Here is a 16,936-nt window from a genome sequence, read left to right on the forward strand (position 1 = left end):
CCTTGGGAGGGTGGGGAGGGGATGGGATAGAATTCCCAGAGAATCCATGGCTGCCCCATCCCTGGGAGTGTCCAAGGCCAGGCTGGATGGGGCTTGGAGTAACGAGATCATGAAATGTGTCCCGGAACTGGGTGATTTTTAAAGTCCTTCCAACCCAACCCATTCCATGATTCCCTGAAGAACACAGGCACGGCACAGACCCATCCCCAGGGAAATGTCCCCCGTCCCTCCCAGAATTCCATGAACATCCCCTCCCAGCTGCAGACAGCCAGGACCCAAAGAGGGAAGGTAAAGGTGACGTACCCTTCACTCTCACCGAGATCGTGTGGCGGGTGCTGCCCATCTTGTTGGAGGCCAGGCAGAAATATTCCCCGGAGTCCTCCTCGGACACGTTGGAAATGCGCAGAGCCTTGTTGAAATTCTCCAGTTTGGTTTTGCCCACCGGGATGTCTCCACCTTTCTTGTACCACATGATGTCTGGTGCTGGTCTGAGGAGAGAGGAGCAGATCAGAGCTTTTCCAAAGGTGAGGGAAGCACTCCCAAGTCAAGAGTTGTTATTCCTCAGTAACAGTGAAATTCCCATCCTGAGGACCACTAAAACCCAGGGAGAAGGTCTGATCTGACTGATGAGCCACCCTTATTCCCATCAGTGCCCCTAAACCATGGCCCTGAGCATTCCCAGCTGGTCAGGAATCACATTCTCCTCCTGCTCCTCCTGGAAATGCAGGATCATGGAATTCTGGAATGGTTTGGGGTGGAAGGGACCTGAAAGCCCATCCCTGACCATTGATGTGGGCAGGACCACGAGCCCACGACACTTCTGGGGGACACAACTGTCCTCCTCCACAGTGTGGTGAGGAGCTCCTGGGAAATTCCCAAATCTTAGCACAAACCATTGGGGAATTATCCTTGGACAAGACATCTGGGAACCTCAGCTCTTCTGTTTGCTCATCGAGCAGGTTATGAGGGCATTAACAATGAAAAAAGAGAGAATGATCCCTTTTTCCCGATCCAGGGTGATTCCATGCCCTGATCCCGCTGGGAATTGCCAGGGATCACCCTCTCCATGGTACATACACGCCAGAGGCGATGCATTCCAGCAGGAGATCCACCCCTCGGAGCACCATCTGGCTGCTGGAAGTTCCGTAGGGATACATGAAGCTGGGCGTGGTTTCCGTGATCCCTCGGGCTGGAATCAGCGGGAAGAGAAGGAAAAACAAAAAACAAAACAGAAAAAAAATAAAACAAAAAATAAAGAGAACAAAACATGGGTCTTTTAAAAGTCTCCGGGAATTCACGGAAGGTGTCACATCCCAGGGCATCCCAGGATTCTGAGATCACCAGGGAATGTGCCTGGAAAGGAAAGGAGGGTCCCAAATTTGGGATTGAAAAAGATAAAAGGGGAGAGAGAGAGAGACAGTTTGGAGGGCAGGGAGGAGAAGGAGCAGCAGAAAGAGCTGAGCGTTGAGGACAATCCCCATTCCATCAGTTCCTGATTTTCCTGCCTCCTCTGCCTCTGGAACCAGATGGAATTGGGCAATGTTGATGGATGTTACATATAATGAAGGATAACAGGAAAAATGGGTACAGGAAGGGTTTATTCAGACCCAGAGCTGCTTTTCCACAGAAATCTCTGGGATATGGAGCATCCCCGGGGCTCCAGCAGCACCAAGGAGGTTCTCCAGCTTTCCTGGAGGCCTGGAAGGATAATTCCCCTTGGAAAGGGATTACTCAACCACCAAAATGACCCATTTAGGGCTGGACAGGGAAAAAAACAAAAGGAAGACACGAGACAAATCCCTACGGATCCACACACAGTGAAGGCCTTTTTGCAGAGGGAAAAAAATTAATTATTCATGGAAAAAATTCCATTAAGAAGTGGAATGATTGACCTAGATCTGGATCAGTGAGGACAAAACAGGATGAGATGGGCGGGAAAGAAGCAGTAGCAGGGATGGAAGTTATGGGATTAGGAAAGGGATGGGATGGGATGGGATGGGATGGGATGGGATGGGATGGGATGGGATGGGATGGGATGGGATGGGATGGGATCCTTGGCTCAATGGGTGGCAGGCAACCAGGATTTTAGGAATTTTGGGAAACTTCCAGAAGTGTGGCAGGGGAAGGAGAAGGGGAATGAGGACAGGGGCTCTTCCTGGAATTCCCACCTTAAGGAAGGAAAACCCAACCCCAGGATTAATCCATGGAATCCTTGGAATTGGTTCCACACCCACGGGCTCCACGTGCAGTCCCAGTTAGTTAATTATGGATTAATGAATTACCAGGGCAGGAAAATCTCAGCTTCATCCCAAAGAGCCAAGTTCTCTGGGTTTGTTTGCATCCCTGTTCCCAGGGAAATTCTCATTCCCAGTTAAACCAGCTCAACCCATCCCAGGGCAGAGCTCCCAAACCTCCACCACAACTGGGAGCTTCTCCCATCAAATCAGAAAAGTGAGAATTCATTCTTGTATCAGCAAAGATTGGCTTTGATCAGGATTTATTCCCGCTCTGGATCCCGTGGGATAACTGGAAGTGCTAAGAGCAGCAAGCCAGATTTTACTAGCCTGTATTAATGATGGCAATTAAAAATCAGGGGGATTAATTAATACCCTCCTAAAACCTCCCTGGTTTTAATGAACCTAAGGACAGCATGGAAAAAAACCTGATTTTTGCCTCAGCACAGCACTATTAATAAATAATAAATCAAAATTAATAAATAATAAATATTTTGCTGTTTCTAAGAGGGAGAAGCCAGAAATTCCCTCAGAACCAGAGGCTCTGAGCATGTGGAAGTTCCAGCTGGAAATGTCAAGGCTTCCCTCATCCGAGCTGGAAAAATAAATCCTGGGGTTGTTTATTTCAGCCTAAAAATTGACTCTGCTCCCAAGCTTTGCTGTGAGTTGGGATCATCCCAGAAATATCCATCCTAGAGCTGACAAATGCCCCAAAATTCCTTCATCAGCTCTGTTTTCCAGGGATGTGCCCATCCTGACACAACCCAGCTGCTCAGCCCCAGCACAGCCAGGCTCAAACAGCCTCAGGTTTGCAAAAAAAAAAGAGACAAAAAGGGGCAAAACGGGGTTTTAATTCCATTAGAAGGAAAAAAAAGTGGGAAATCTGCTAAAAAATCCTTTTGGGTTGTTTTTCCCTGATAATCGTGGCCAGTTTGTCCATGGAATTCTGGGAATCATCACTCCAAGCCCTGGGGACAAGGTGGGGGTGATACTTCCTGTGGTTATCCCGGCCCAGGAGAGAAATTTGGGACAAGTGTCCCACAAATCTCCTGTGATCCACATCCTCACCAGCAGATCCCACATTCCCAAGCTCAGGAATGTCCTGGGAATGGCACTCACAGCCTTCCAGAGCCCGTTTCCAGCTGCCTCTGGAGCCGAGCCAGGATCATGGGGATCAACACCCCAAGGAAGAACAGCCAAGAGCCCCAAATCCCCCCAACACCTCAAATCCTTGGGATTCACATCCCTCTCCAAAATCCCAAAGCCTTCAGCATTCCTAGCCTGTTCATTCCAGGGAGTAACCAGGAAAGGGAGAGAGGATCAGAATTTTTATCCCCAGCTCATTAATTATTGAGTTAATTAAGATCTGGGTTGTAGTGCAGGTCTGCACAGGGGTGGGAGAGGGGGATCTGGATCCTCTGGAGCCAGGAAGTTTCCCAGGGAATGTTGCAACACAAACAGCAGGAAGTTTCTCCTGTGCACCCATGAAATAGAATGGGATTGTGTGGATAAAATCCCATTTTCCTGATGGAGTGACTCTTATGATCCCTTTTCCCCCAAAAAATATATGCCATGGGAAATGTGGAAGTCCAGGAAAACTCTCCACTGGAATTCCCTTTGTTCCTGTCCCATCTCTTGTCCCCTCTCATCCACCTGGTGGATGCTGTTCCCACCGAAGTTGATTTTGCTGACAATCCCTTTTTTCATCCATTTTTCCAAAGAGCTGGCCCCACACAACCCCAGCCCCAAAAGCAGCAGGAAGGGCAGGAAGTGAATCCTGTCTGGGATAGCTCCAGATCTGGGAGCAGTTGGAATCCGTGGTGGTTTTTTGGAGATGTTCCCAGGTTTCCCTGTGCTCCCAAACCAGCCCCGTCTCCCGCTCCCTAAAATCCCTCACTGCTGACCTTGTTATCCCAACACATCCCTGACAATTCCAACCCTTTCCCAGGGCAGCCATCCTGGGTTTTTTTGTGCCTGAAGCATCTTTTAGGATTTTGGGATGGGCTTGTCCCAGAAGGGGTAGAACCCAGGGGAATTCTCTGCCCAGATTTAGGATTTTGGGATGGGATTCTCCCAGCAGGAGCAGAATCTGGAGGGAATTTCCTGTCCTGACAAAGGGCAGGAGGCTGTGGAAGAATCCAGCATGTCCAACCTCTCTGCACAGAAATCACCCAGATTCAGGAAAGTATTCCTGAATTCCAAATATTCCTCTTTTTCTTTTATCATTTTATCCCTGCCTGAGTTCAGCCAGAAATACCAGGAATGATCCCTCTGGAAATGCTTCTTCTGGAGACACAGAAAAGAAGGATGAGGATCTGATGTTTAAATCCTGAGCTTTGCTGGAGACAGGACAAGGAGGGACCAAACTCAGCTCAGCCACACAGGGCAGATCCTATAAACCCCAAATCTCCCAAGCTGGGCTTAACTCACTTAAACCCCGCTCAGCAGAAAGGGGTTTTGTGGTCGCTTGGGTGGATTTGTGTCGATAAATTCTGGTAAAACTGAGGCCATGATGGGGACACAGTGACAGCAAAGGGGACACAGGCAGGGGATGGGGTCAGTGGGGTTAGGCAGGACTGGGTTAAGCCGGGACTCCCAAAGCCAGCGTGACTCACCGCGGTACATGGCGGGGGAATTTCCTAAAGACGTTTCGTTATGGGACTTCTCTGCAATTAAACAAAACACCGTGAGCAGCGCTGGGGAGGCGGGGACAGCGTGGGAAGGGGACATGAAAATTCCAAAAAAACAGCCAGGATGGGGACATCCCAAAAAACAGCCAGGATGGGGACACAGGGAGATCCCAGAAAACAGCCAGGATGGGGACACAGGGACATCCCAAAAAACAGCCAGGATGGGGACACAGGGACATTCCAAAAAACAGCCAGGATGGGGACATGGGGACATCCCAAAAAACAGCCAGGATGGGGACATAGGGACATCCCAGAAAACAGCAGGGATACGGGATACAGGGAATTGCCAAAAAAAAGTCAGGATGAGGACACAGGGAATTGCCAAAAAACATCAAGGATAGGATGGGGCAGGAGAATGGGGACATCCCAAAAAACAGCCAGGATGGGGACACAAGGACGTCTCAAAAACCAGTGAGGACAGGGGACATGGGGAATTCCCAAAAAAACATCAAGAATAGGACAGGGTGGGGGACATGAGAATTCCCAAAAAATATCCAGGATGGGGGACACAGAGAATTCCCAAAAGCCACCAAGGATAGGACAGGACGGGGACATGGGAACATCCCAAAAAGCAGTCAGGATGGGGACATGGGGAATTCCCAAAAAACATCCAGGATGGGGGACACAGGGAATTCCTAAAAAACATCAAAGATAGGACGGGGCAGAGGACATGGAGACATCCCAAAAAACATCCAGGATCGGGACACGCAGAATTCCCAAAATCAGCCAGGATGGGACAGGCAGGAGCAGGGAAAGGATCCAAAAGCACTCGGAGCACGGCACCTTCCAGGACAAACACAGCCAGGAACAGCAGGAAAAGGAGCTGATTTCCCTCTCCAAAGGGTGGGAAGAGCTAAAAGTGTGGGAATTGTAGAGCAAATAATTCCTTGTAATGCTTTTCTCTTTGGAATCTTTGGGAAAAGCCTAAAAGTGAAGCAACATGGAGGGGGAAATCTCCCCCTTCCAACACTTTATGGGTAAAGAATTTTTTTGTGGGAGAAATTAAAGCCTCAGTTCCAAAATTTTTAAGGAATCTGGGAGGTTCCTCTGGTGGAATTTGCCTCTGATCCTACAGCAGTTGTTTCCCAAGGAAAACTGGAAGAGAAGGATTTGATTTTCCAAGGTCTGGGAGTGAGGGATGTGGGGACACCTGAGGGGAGCAGGATAAGAGGAGCTCAAATCCATGAAAATCCACCAGGATTTCATCCAGGTTACTTCCAGAGCTGCATAAATACATCGGGATGGAGCCTTTGGAAGCTCCAAACCCCACAGATCTTTGTTTGCTGGGATTTTTCCCAAAAATAAACACTGGGATTTTCTTTGCCCAGCTCTGCAAACAGACAAATATTCAGAATTCACAAATAATATCCAGAATGAACGAGCTGCCCACATTCCCAACACTGGAATTCCACTAGAATTATTTGAATCCTTGATTCCCTACTCCAGGTTTGCACTGAGGAGGAGCTGCTACACCGAGGTGGAAAACTCCCAGGTCCCTTTCATCACATCCCTGTTCATACAAGCTGCCAGGAAATCAAATTAAATTCCTCCCACCAGCATTCAGGAGCACCTGGTGCTTCCCAAAAAACAGCCAGCACCTCCCTGCTGGATCTTCCTGAGAGTTCTGGGAATGGGTGGAAGCTCCTGCCTAGTGATGGTTGGTGTCCATTGAGGATTTTGCCACCTGTGTGACAGCTCAGGGTCCTTGGGTCGCTCAAACTGGTGCCATTCCATCTTCCAGAGTCACCCCAGTCCACCAGGAATTCCTTTTCCTTCAGGAATTCTCATTCCTGGAGGAAAACCTTCCCTGGAAGAACCTGGAGCCAATGGAAAGGCTCTGGAGAGAGCCCCTGGTGTCCCTTCATTGATGCTTGGGAATGCCCATCCTGAGTGTCCCACCAGATTCCAGAGGCTCCCACCGGATTCCAGAGGCTCCCACCCTCCTCTGGAGGCACCTCTCAGAGCAAAGGAGGCCCAGGAATATCCACAGCCACCTTCCACACTTGTTTTCCCACATCCAATCCCCTTGGAGCAAACCACAGCCAGTTCCACCTTCCCAGAGCATGGAATGATCCCTGGACATTTTGCATCTCCAAGAATGTGATGGGAATATGGAAACACTCCCAGTTTTTTCCCAAAGACATGGAATTGCTGATTTCTGTACCAAATTACCTCTGGATATCTTACACTTCCCTGGAGATGAATTTCCCTGAGGATACAGAAATCCTCTCCAGTTTATCCCAAACACACAGAATTGGCAATTCCTGGGTTTCCCTGGAGATGGAGGGAATACCTCACCTGCGAAACACTCCCAATTTTATTCCAAACACACAGAATTGGCAATTCCTACACCAAACCACCTCCAGAACCCTAAAATCAGGAAGCTACAACCCCCATGCCACCCCAAAACCATCACTCTCCATCCAAACCAAACCAAACCAAACCAAACCAAAACCAAACAAAACTACGGGAGCCACTCTTCCTTTGTCGGATTCCTGGCCAGAAAACCCTTTGGGATGGAGCCCAAACTGGTCACCCAGTGAGCCACTTACTGGTTTTGACCTTGAGGGTGTAGGGGTTCTTCTGCTGGATGGTGTGGGTGAAGTGGAAGCGGGCGTTGCAGCTGTAGTCCGTCAGCGCGTCCTGCGCCAGCACGTTGGAGAAATAAAGGTCCCCGTTGTGTCCCTGGGACACGCGCTTGTCCTGCGGGATCGGCTCCATGGCTGAGGGAAAACAGCGGGAATTTAGGATCCGTGGAGGAGGGGAATGGAGTGGGGAGTAGGGGTGGAGTGGAAGGGTCCTAAACTAACAGAAACGACCCTAAAATCAGCATAAAGTGCCGTGAATTAGCGGCTATGAACCTAAACTAACAGAAACGATCCTAAATTAGCAGAATGTGCCCTAAATTAGCAGCCTTGAACCTAAACTAACAGAAACGACCCTAAATTAGCAGAAAGTGCCCTAAATTAGCAGCCTTGAACCTAAACTCACAGAAACGACCGTAAACTAGCATAAAGTGCCGTGAATTAGCAGCTATGAACCTAAACTAACAGAAACGACCCTAAACTAGCAGAAAATGCCCTAAATTAGCAGCTATGAACCTAAACTAACAGAAACTACCCTAAACTAGCATAAAATGCCCTAAATTAGCAGCTATGAACCTAAACTAACAGAAACGACCCTAAACTAGCATAAAATGCCCTAAATTAGCGGGTATGACCCTAAACTAACAGAAATGATCCTAAACTAGCATAAAGTGCCCTGAATTAGTGGTTATGACACTAAAATAGTAGGAAGCACCCTAAATTAGTAGTTATGACTCTAAAAGAGCAGAAAGTGTCCTAAGTTAGCAGAAAAAACCCCTAAATTGCCAGTAATGTCCCTAAACTACTAAGAACTGTCCTAAACTAGCAGAAAGTGCCCTAAATCAGCAATAATTACCCAAAACTTCCAATAATGACCCTAAGCTAGCAGCCATAAATCTAAACTAGCAGAAACTACTCTAAATTATCAGGACCAACCCTAAAGTAGCAGAAAATGCCCTAAACTAATAGAAATGACCCTAAACTAGCAGGACCAACCCTAAACTATTAGGCCCAACCATAAACCAAGAGAAACAGCCCCAATCTGATAGAACCAACCCCAAACTATCATCAAGAATCCCACCCATGGTTATTTTAAACCCCAAAGGCAATGGAATTCTGCCATTCCCAGAATTCCCAGTGGGAAAGGTGCTTTGACTCACAGCTGCTCATCCAGAAGATGACAGGTTCGGGGAGGCCGGGTGGGGGATTGCACTGCAGGGTCAGCGGGGCCCCCTCATCCACCTCGATCACATCCACCTTCTCCTTGGGCCACAGCGGAGATTCTGCCACAGGGAGCAAAGGAAAGTGAGGAAAGGAGGGAAGGAATCCTGCGGAGGGAATCCCACTGGATCCGGCCTGGTTTCAGTGTGAAATTCATCTGGGTGTGTGCAAAAACTCACTGGAAATCATGGCCTGAAATCCATCCCCCAAATCCATCCCTGGAATCCACACCCTTAAATTCATATCCTCAATTACACATCCTCAGTTCCATACCCTGAAACCTCTATCCTTAAATTCATATCATCAATTTCACATCCTCAATTCTGTGCCCTCAAATCCATCCCCTCAAACTCACCCCTCAAATCCATATCCCGGAATTCATCCCTCAAATCCATTCCCAAAATCCACACCCTTAAATTCATATCCTCAATCCCATCCCCTCAATTCCATCCCCTCAATTCCATCCCCTCAATTCCATCCCCTCAATTCCATGTTCATATTCAAATCCATCCCAGAAATCCACACCCTTAAATTCATCAATCAAATCTATCCCTGGAATCCACACCCTTAAATTCGTATCTTCAATTCCATGCCCTCAAATCCATCCCATCAAAGTCACCCCTCAAATCCATACCCTTAAATTCATTCCCTAAATTCATGCCTCAAATCCATCCCTGAAATCCACACCCTTAAACTCATATCCTCAATTATATCTCCTTAAATCCATGTCCTCAAGTTCATACCCTGAAATATATACCCCCAAATTCATCCATCAAATCCATCCCTGAAATCCATACCCTTAAATTCATATCCTCAATTCCATGCCCTCAAATCCATCCCAAGAAATTCCCATTAGCTCCAGCTACAACCCCACTCCTTCCCTTTATCCTGGACACACTTGGACACCCCTGGAGCCGTTTGAGTGCTGGATGTTTCCCCCCAAACCTCCCACAGCGCTGCTCTGCTTCCCAGGAATCACTCACTGGAAACCTGGAGGTGGATTTTGCTGGAAAGGGCCGTCCCAAAGTCGTTCCTGGCAAAGCACTGGTACTCGCCCTCATAGTCATCGGGCCGGCCCCCGCTGTGGAAGTCGATGACCAAAGTCCCCGATCTCCTCCTCATGGACACCTTGGGATCCTTGGCCACGTTGAAGAACTTCCCATTCCGTGTCCAGGAAAAGCTGGAATGGCAAGGAAAGATGTGTTTGGAACCATTTCTCTGGGGATGGGACCCATGGGGTGGGATGGGATCCATGGGGTGGGATGGGATGGGATGGGATGGGATGGGATGGGATGGGATGGGATGGGATGGGATGGGATGGGATGGGATGGAATGGGATGGGATGGGATGGTGGAACAGCTGGAGCTCCAGAGTGCCAAGGGACCATCAAGATGAGGGCTGGGAATGCACTCACGTGGGAATGGGATTGCCTTTGGCTTCGCATTCGATGAAGATGTTATCCCTGGGATCCACGATGTAATCCTTGATGGATTGCTTGGTGATCGTGGGGGGCTGCGGCACTGCAAGGAAAGGGAAATCCGTGAGCAGCCAGGGGACATCCCTCTGTGCCATCCCACAGCAATTCCTGCTGGGATCTCACTCCTTCCCCTGGATGGGTGTGTGATTTGGAGGATGAATTCTGAGGAAATTCCTGTGAATTCCCTAAATTCATCACCTCTCAGAGCATCCCGACTCTCTTTAGGCACTGAAAAACTCAATTCCCTTTTCTGTCTCTTGGTCTCATTAGGGAATGTCCCAGTTCCTGTCCCAGCCTCCTGTTCCCACAGGGTGAATCCAATGGGAATTCATCCTGGATATGCAGAAGGGCTGAGCCATGGATTCTGAGACATTCCTGGTGCAAGGAAGAGGCTTCAGCCCCTCAGAACAGCCCCAAAGGAGCTCAAATCTGGAATTTAGGAGGGCAGGGATGGAAAAAGGGACACAGGAACCCCGTGGCCAAAATAGGACTGGACTCTGATCTCCAAACTGCAGATCCCATCTCCTGGGATGAAGATCCAAGCTGTTTCCTCATCCCCTGAGATCTAGGGATGCTCCCAGCTCTTCAGTGTGTGGGGCTGAGCCTGGCACAGGCACCAGGAGTTGATTTCCACCCTTTTCCAAACCCAAACCCTGCAGGAACAACTTTTCCACAGCAAACACAGCCTGGGTCCTGCTCTGGGGATAGCGTGGAGAGCTGGGAGCTCTTCCCAACATGCTCCAGCCTTTCCATGCCTTTCCCAACCTGGATGTGCAGGAAAAGTGGCTCAAAAGGAGCCACGGCCTCTTTGTGCCACCACAGGCACCACCAGCCCCTGCTCAGTGTCCCCTCATGCAGTTTTGGGGACAAGGACAAGGCCACCACCCAGAGGGAAGGGAATACTCACATTCACTCTGGATATTTGCTGTTATTCCCAAAGGGAAAGCATAGAGGGGAAAAAGACAGGAGGTTAATTCAGGAGGAGCCCCGTTTCCAGCTCAGCCAGAAAACAAATGCAGGGAGTTTATGCAGGCCTTGGAAACCCTACACAAAACTCCTTTTCCTTTGAAATGTGGAGAAGAAATCCCAAATGTGGAGAAGAAAACTCAAATGTGGAGAAAAAAACTCAAATGTGGAGAAGAAAATTCATATGTGGAGAAGAAAACTCAAATGTGGAGAAGAAAACTCAAATGTGGAGAAGAAAACTCAAATGTGGGAAGAAAACTCAAATGTGGAGAAGAAAACTCAAATGTGGAGAAGAAGACACAATTCTGAAGGAGAAATCCCAAGCTTGGAAAGAAATCCCAAGTGTGGAGAAGAAAATCCAGCTGAGGAGGAGAAATCTCAAATGTGCAGGAGAAAAACTCAACTGTAGAGGAGAAAATCGTCCTGGGATGTTCCCACTTCATCCCACCTCCTCCCTATCCCAATGAGGAATTTTTGGAAAGGAACTGGAGGGGATAAATCCCAAACTTACAGTCCAGGGGGACCTCGATGGCGCTGACGAGGTGCTGGAGGCAGAGGGCGAAGGCAATTCCGGAGCAGGAGATCCTGGCTCTCCTTGGGATCATCTTGGAGCTTCCCTGGGTGGCCTCAGGATTTTGGGATGTCCCTTGGGGTGACTTTGGGGTGCCCCCTGGGGTGGCACGTGCAGAGAGATCCTCAGCTGGAAAAGAACAACCCCCAAATCACATCACTGAGCCAATCCCGGTGCTTTCCCTTTGGAAATTTTGGGAATGCAGCGTTTCCACCCAAAAAAGTGGTGGGAATGGGGTTGGGAATGGTGCCCAGGATTTGGGGAACACTGAGGAAAGCCCTCCTGACCCCAGGATTGTCCTGATGGAAGAATTTATGGAATTGTTTGGGCTCTGGACAAAAAGAAAATTACTCGGATCAGTGGGATCCAAATGGAGCCTGTGGGATCAAATAAAAAGGTGGATTTGCTGTTTAAAAATTACTATTAATTGTATTTTATGCATAAAAATTATTGAGGAATATCCGATCCCTCAGGATGAGCTCGGAGAGTCTGGACCCACCTCTGTTGTCCCAAAAATCCTGGCATTGATCAACCAAAATTCTGGGAATGGGATATTTTGCAAGCGCTCTCCAAACAATCCCATTCCCAGCCAGGATCCAGATGTTCCCCTCGCTGCTGCCAGATCCCACCCAAGCTCCCAGGATCCCATTTTCCACCCAGACACTTTTTATCCCCCCCCAGTAACAAATGCAGATTCCAAAAGGACACTGAAAATATTTAAATTCATTTCAAACTGGGATATTTTAGAGGAGGGAGGCAGGAAAAATAGGAATAGTTAGAAAAAGTGAGGATTTTTTTTGTTTTTCTTGGATTTGGAGGTGGGGAATGGCTGAGAGGGAAAGAAGAAGTTCCTGGCACAGATTCGAGGGGGATATTTGTAAATACAGGAATATAAAAGGGCTGAGCCCAAGCTCTGATGGCAAAGCACAAAATCCTGGAATGGTTTGGGTTGGGAAGGGAATTTAAAGCTCATCTCAAGGGCAGGGACACCTTCTCCTATGGTGGTTTTTAAAGATTTTTTATAATTTTTATAAGACTCCACTCCCAAACAAAATCCTAAAAGACTATTTTTAAAATATTAAACTAAATTGCTTTCTGTATATTGTCAGTGTAAAATTAAAAAAAAAAAAAAAAAAAAAAAAAAAAGTGTGTGGGGGGAGGAGGAGTGTTTTAAAAGTTTTATTCTGAGTTTTATTGTTTTTTCTTATGGTTTCTAGTAATAATGTTTTTCTTTGTACCATTTAAAGTTAAGCCTGTTTTGCCTTCCTGCTTATCCTATCTCACAGCAAAAACAAAACGAAAAAAAAAAAAATTAAAATTGGCAAACCAAAATCACTCTGCTATCCCAGATTGCTCAATCCTGGAATTGGACATTTCCAGGAAATCCCTGTAGGCCCCACTGCAATGGGGCTGCACAAATAGTTTCTAGTAAACAAGTTTGTCTTTGTACCATTTAAGATCAAGCCTGTTTTGACTTCCTGCTAATCCTACCTCACAGCAAAAAAAAAAAAAAAAAAAAAAATCAAATTGGCAAATCCCAGGCTGCACAATCCTGGAGCTGGACACTTCCAGGAATCCGAGGGCGACCTCGTCCTACAAATAAATCTCTGTAGGGATAATTTACTGCAATGAGGCTGCAAAAATCCAGGAATATCAGGAAGAACTGAAATTCCAGACAATGTCTGAGCTGTAAAAATAGCACAGAATCCCTGGCCTGAACCCATGGGCTGGATCATGTGGGAATGATGATCCAGGATCATCCATGGGATTGCACGGAGCAGCGCTGGCCGGGAGCAGAAAAAACCACCCAGGGAATTCATCCCCTGGGAAATGCCAGGCTCCTCCAGGCTCCTCCAGGCTCCTCCAGGGCTCCTTTGTCCAGAGCAGATGTGGGCAGAGGGAACAATCCCTGGGAACAATCCCTGGGAACAATTCCTGGGCGTGTAGGTGGCTCCTGGAGAACACAGCCCAGCATTGTCCTGCTGCTCCTGCCGGGAACGGGGAATTCTCCCTGCACAGACACTGCAGCTGCCACGGGGGTCAGGGACATTCTGAGATGGGGACATGACAGGGGAGAAGCTTTTCCCAAAAAAAAAAAAAAATCAGCATTTTCATTTTCACAGCTTTTTTCTCCTGCATAGAAAGGATCTGACGCTGATACAAATGCAGGAAAAAATTTCCAGCCTCATTCCCAAAGGGAGGGATAGCCCTCTGAAAATTGGGATTTTTAACTGGAAAAAACCACAAAATGGCTTAATTAGGGTGAGATTGGCTTAGGAGGAACAAGGAAAGGAAGTGAGGGGGAAAAAAAAGGATTGAAAAGGAAAAATCCAGGTGGGAAAGGGAAAGTTTGGTGCCACTCAGGACCCTCCCTGTCCCCTCACCAGATACTGGGGGGCACTGGGGCTACTCCAGCACCATTTTCCCAAGAATCTTAACAAAAAATCCCAAAGAATCTGTGGGGTGGTGACTCAGGGACACTCGGGTCCTCTTGCCCTTTTCCTGATGGAGCAGCAAATCCCATCCCAGCAAATCCCATCCCAGCAAATCCCACCCCACCCCCCTGGCAGCCCAGGACAGGTGACACTGTGCCACTGTCACCTCCTTTCCAGGGCCATCCATCCCACGCTGCTCCCAGAAAACCTACGGAGCTGGGGGCACAGGGGGACAAGGACAGTGCCTGTCCCCAGAGTGTCCCCAGGCCACCCCTCCCCGGTGGCATCTGTCCCTGGGATCAGCTGAACATTAATCAGGTGGAAAAACAGCCCTGGGATGGATCTGGAGCCTCTGGAAAAGATTCCCAGCTCCCACCTCCACTCCTGCTGCTGGGCAGAGGAGAATCTCCCCAGAGGAGATTCTGGAGCCAGGCTTGGAGCAGCCTGAGCCTCACCAAGGATGGGAATGTTTGGATGAGCTGTGGGATTTTGGGGATCCTCAAGAGTCTCTTCCCACTCAGGATATTCCATGTTTTGTGAATAAAATTATGGATGCAACGCTCAGAGAGAGGAAAACTCATTTCTCCAATCACACGGGGCTGGGAGAGGGTTTGGCTGGAATTCCCTTCCCTGCTGGACACAACCCACAGCTTGTCCATGCCAGGGATGTCATTCCCATGGGAAAATCCAGCCTGGGAACTTGGGACACTTGGAATTCCTCTCCTCTGTGAGAGGAACCCTTGGACAAAGGAACTGCAGATTCTGATCCCATCCTTGGACCCCAGACCCGGCTCTCCTTCCTGGCAAGGGAATCAGGCACGGACAATCCCAGTGAGAACTGACTGATCCCAGTGGGAACTGACTGATCCCAGTGAGAACTGACTGATCCCAGTGGGAACTGATTGATCCCAGTGGGAACCAACTGATCCCAGTGGGAACTGACTGATCCCAGTAGGAATTGACTGATCCCAGTGGGAACTGACCGATCCCAGTGAGAACTGACTGATCCCAGTGGGAACTGATTGATCCCAGTGGGAATCGACTGATCCCAGTGGGAACTGACTGATCCCAGTGGGAATCGACTGATCCCAGTGGGAACTGACTGATCCCAGCGGGAACTGATTGATCCCAGTGGGAATCGACTGATCCCAGTGGGAACTGACTGATCCCAACGGGAACTGACTGATCCCAGTGGGAACTGACTGATCCCAGTGGGAACTGACTGATCCCAGTGGGAACTGATTGATCCCAGTGGGAATCAACCAATCACAATGGGAACTGACTGATCCCAGTGGGAACCAACTGATCCCAATGGGAACCGATTGATCCCAACAGGAATCAATTTATCCCAGTGGGAATCAACTGATCCCAGTGGGAATTGATTGATCCCAGTGGGAACCGGCCTGGCCTTGGACGCTTCCATGGAAAAATCATTCCCAAAAAAACAGCTGATCACCCAAAGCGGACGCTCCAGGTGTGTCCCATCATTCCTGGCAGGTGATCCCATTCTGCTTATTTTCCCAGAAATTGTGACAGCCCTCAAGGACATGTTCCACAGGAATGTGACGAAATCCCAAATTTTTTCATTCCTTCGAGCCTGGAATGAGGAGGGCAACACCCTTCTCTGCTATTTCCCACCGTTCCCTTCTTTTTCTCACCATTCCCTGGCATTTCTCACAACTTTTCCTGTCACTCTCCATGGAATTGTCACCCTTTGTCACTCAATCATCAAATCCTGGTGTCACCACCTCTCCATCTGCCACCAGAGCTGCCTCTGAAACGGGAATAAATTAATTGGGAGAAGCTTTTGGCTCCAGGATAATGAAGTTGGCACAAGTCCAGCTCAGGAGGGAGCCCAGGGATGCTGTGGTTAAAAATTCCATAAAAACAAAAGGGATTTTTGAGGAATTAAAAGGCTGGGTTGGAATTCAGGGTTTTCTTGGAAAAGGTTGAAGGATGGGGAGGATGGATTGAGCCAGGGATGAATGAAGTGAGGGTTTTTATCCACCAAAACTTTTCCAAAATCCCTGGAAAAGGTGGAATCCGTGTACTGCAAATCCTTGGAAACACAAATCTCCCCTTTCTGACACCACTGGAAGCAGGAGGAAAAATCCACAGGAAAATCATGGAGTTTAAAGTCGAGGAAAAAAACAAGGGAAAGGGAAATTTCAATATTTAACTCCTCCCACCTCATCTCTGATGCACCAAAGTTTCCTGCTGGGAATATTCAATAGAAAAAGCGTGAAAATCCATTAAAACCCTGGAGCTGAGGGAAAGAAAGAGCAGAGATTGGGAATGAGGGTTGGATCAGCAAATTCCTGGAATTCTGCACATTAGAATTGGAGCTGGAATCCAACTTCAGTAAAAAACTGAGAAGTATTTTTGTAAAAAATTCAGGAGAGGAGGAAGGATCCCACCTCTGGCACAGCTCAGGATCCAGGAACAAACTGTCCCAAAAATAAAATAAATCCAAGATTTTCCCTGCCTTTCCCAGGATAATGTGGGAATGTGGAGGGTGTCCCACCTTGGCTGAGGTGATGTGGAAAATTGGGAATCCCCCTCATGTGACTTTAGGAAGGATTTCTCTCCCTTTTTCTGAGCTCAAGATGGAACGAGTGTTCAGAGCACGGAAAAAGCGGAATTTCCATGGGGGAGGGATGAATCCTGCAAGATCAACACACAAAACCCCTTTGGGATGTCAGGGAATCCCACAAAAACCTGAGTGGGACAATCTGAAGCATCCCTGCAGGATGCCAG

The 16,936-nt window shown here is 48.2% G+C and overlaps 1 protein-coding gene across 19 annotated transcripts in view; it reads right to left on the bottom strand.

Annotated features, from left to right (window-relative positions):
* The window catches only part of NFASC (neurofascin), a 67,269-nt gene that overhangs the window by 39,711 nt on the left and 10,622 nt on the right, over window positions 1-16,936 (bottom strand). For 9 of the 19 annotated variants that reach the window (XM_079327064.1, XM_079327058.1, XM_079327068.1 and 6 more), the window contains exons 2-10: window positions 11,685-11,873; window positions 11,115-11,132; window positions 10,145-10,250; window positions 9,714-9,910; window positions 8,670-8,792; window positions 7,477-7,647; window positions 4,850-4,900; window positions 1,078-1,189; window positions 304-488 (exon numbers count right to left, since the gene is read on the bottom strand). In XM_079327064.1, coding sequence (XP_079183190.1) covers window positions 304-488; window positions 1,078-1,189; window positions 4,850-4,900; window positions 7,477-7,647; window positions 8,670-8,792; window positions 9,714-9,910; window positions 10,145-10,250; window positions 11,115-11,132; window positions 11,685-11,778 — 1,057 coding nt within the window. In that variant the 5' untranslated portion in view covers window positions 11,779-11,873. The remainder of the gene's footprint in view (window positions 1-303; window positions 489-1,077; window positions 1,190-4,849; window positions 4,901-7,476; window positions 7,648-8,669; window positions 8,793-9,713; window positions 9,911-10,144; window positions 10,251-11,114; window positions 11,133-11,684; window positions 11,874-16,936) is intronic. The other 10 variants (XM_079327065.1, XM_079327062.1, XM_079327060.1 and 7 more) reach the window with 2 other exon arrangements.

This window comes from Erithacus rubecula (genome assembly GCF_903797595.1).
Source record: "Erithacus rubecula genome assembly, chromosome: 26".
Taxonomy (NCBI): domain Eukaryota; kingdom Metazoa; phylum Chordata; class Aves; order Passeriformes; family Muscicapidae; genus Erithacus; species Erithacus rubecula.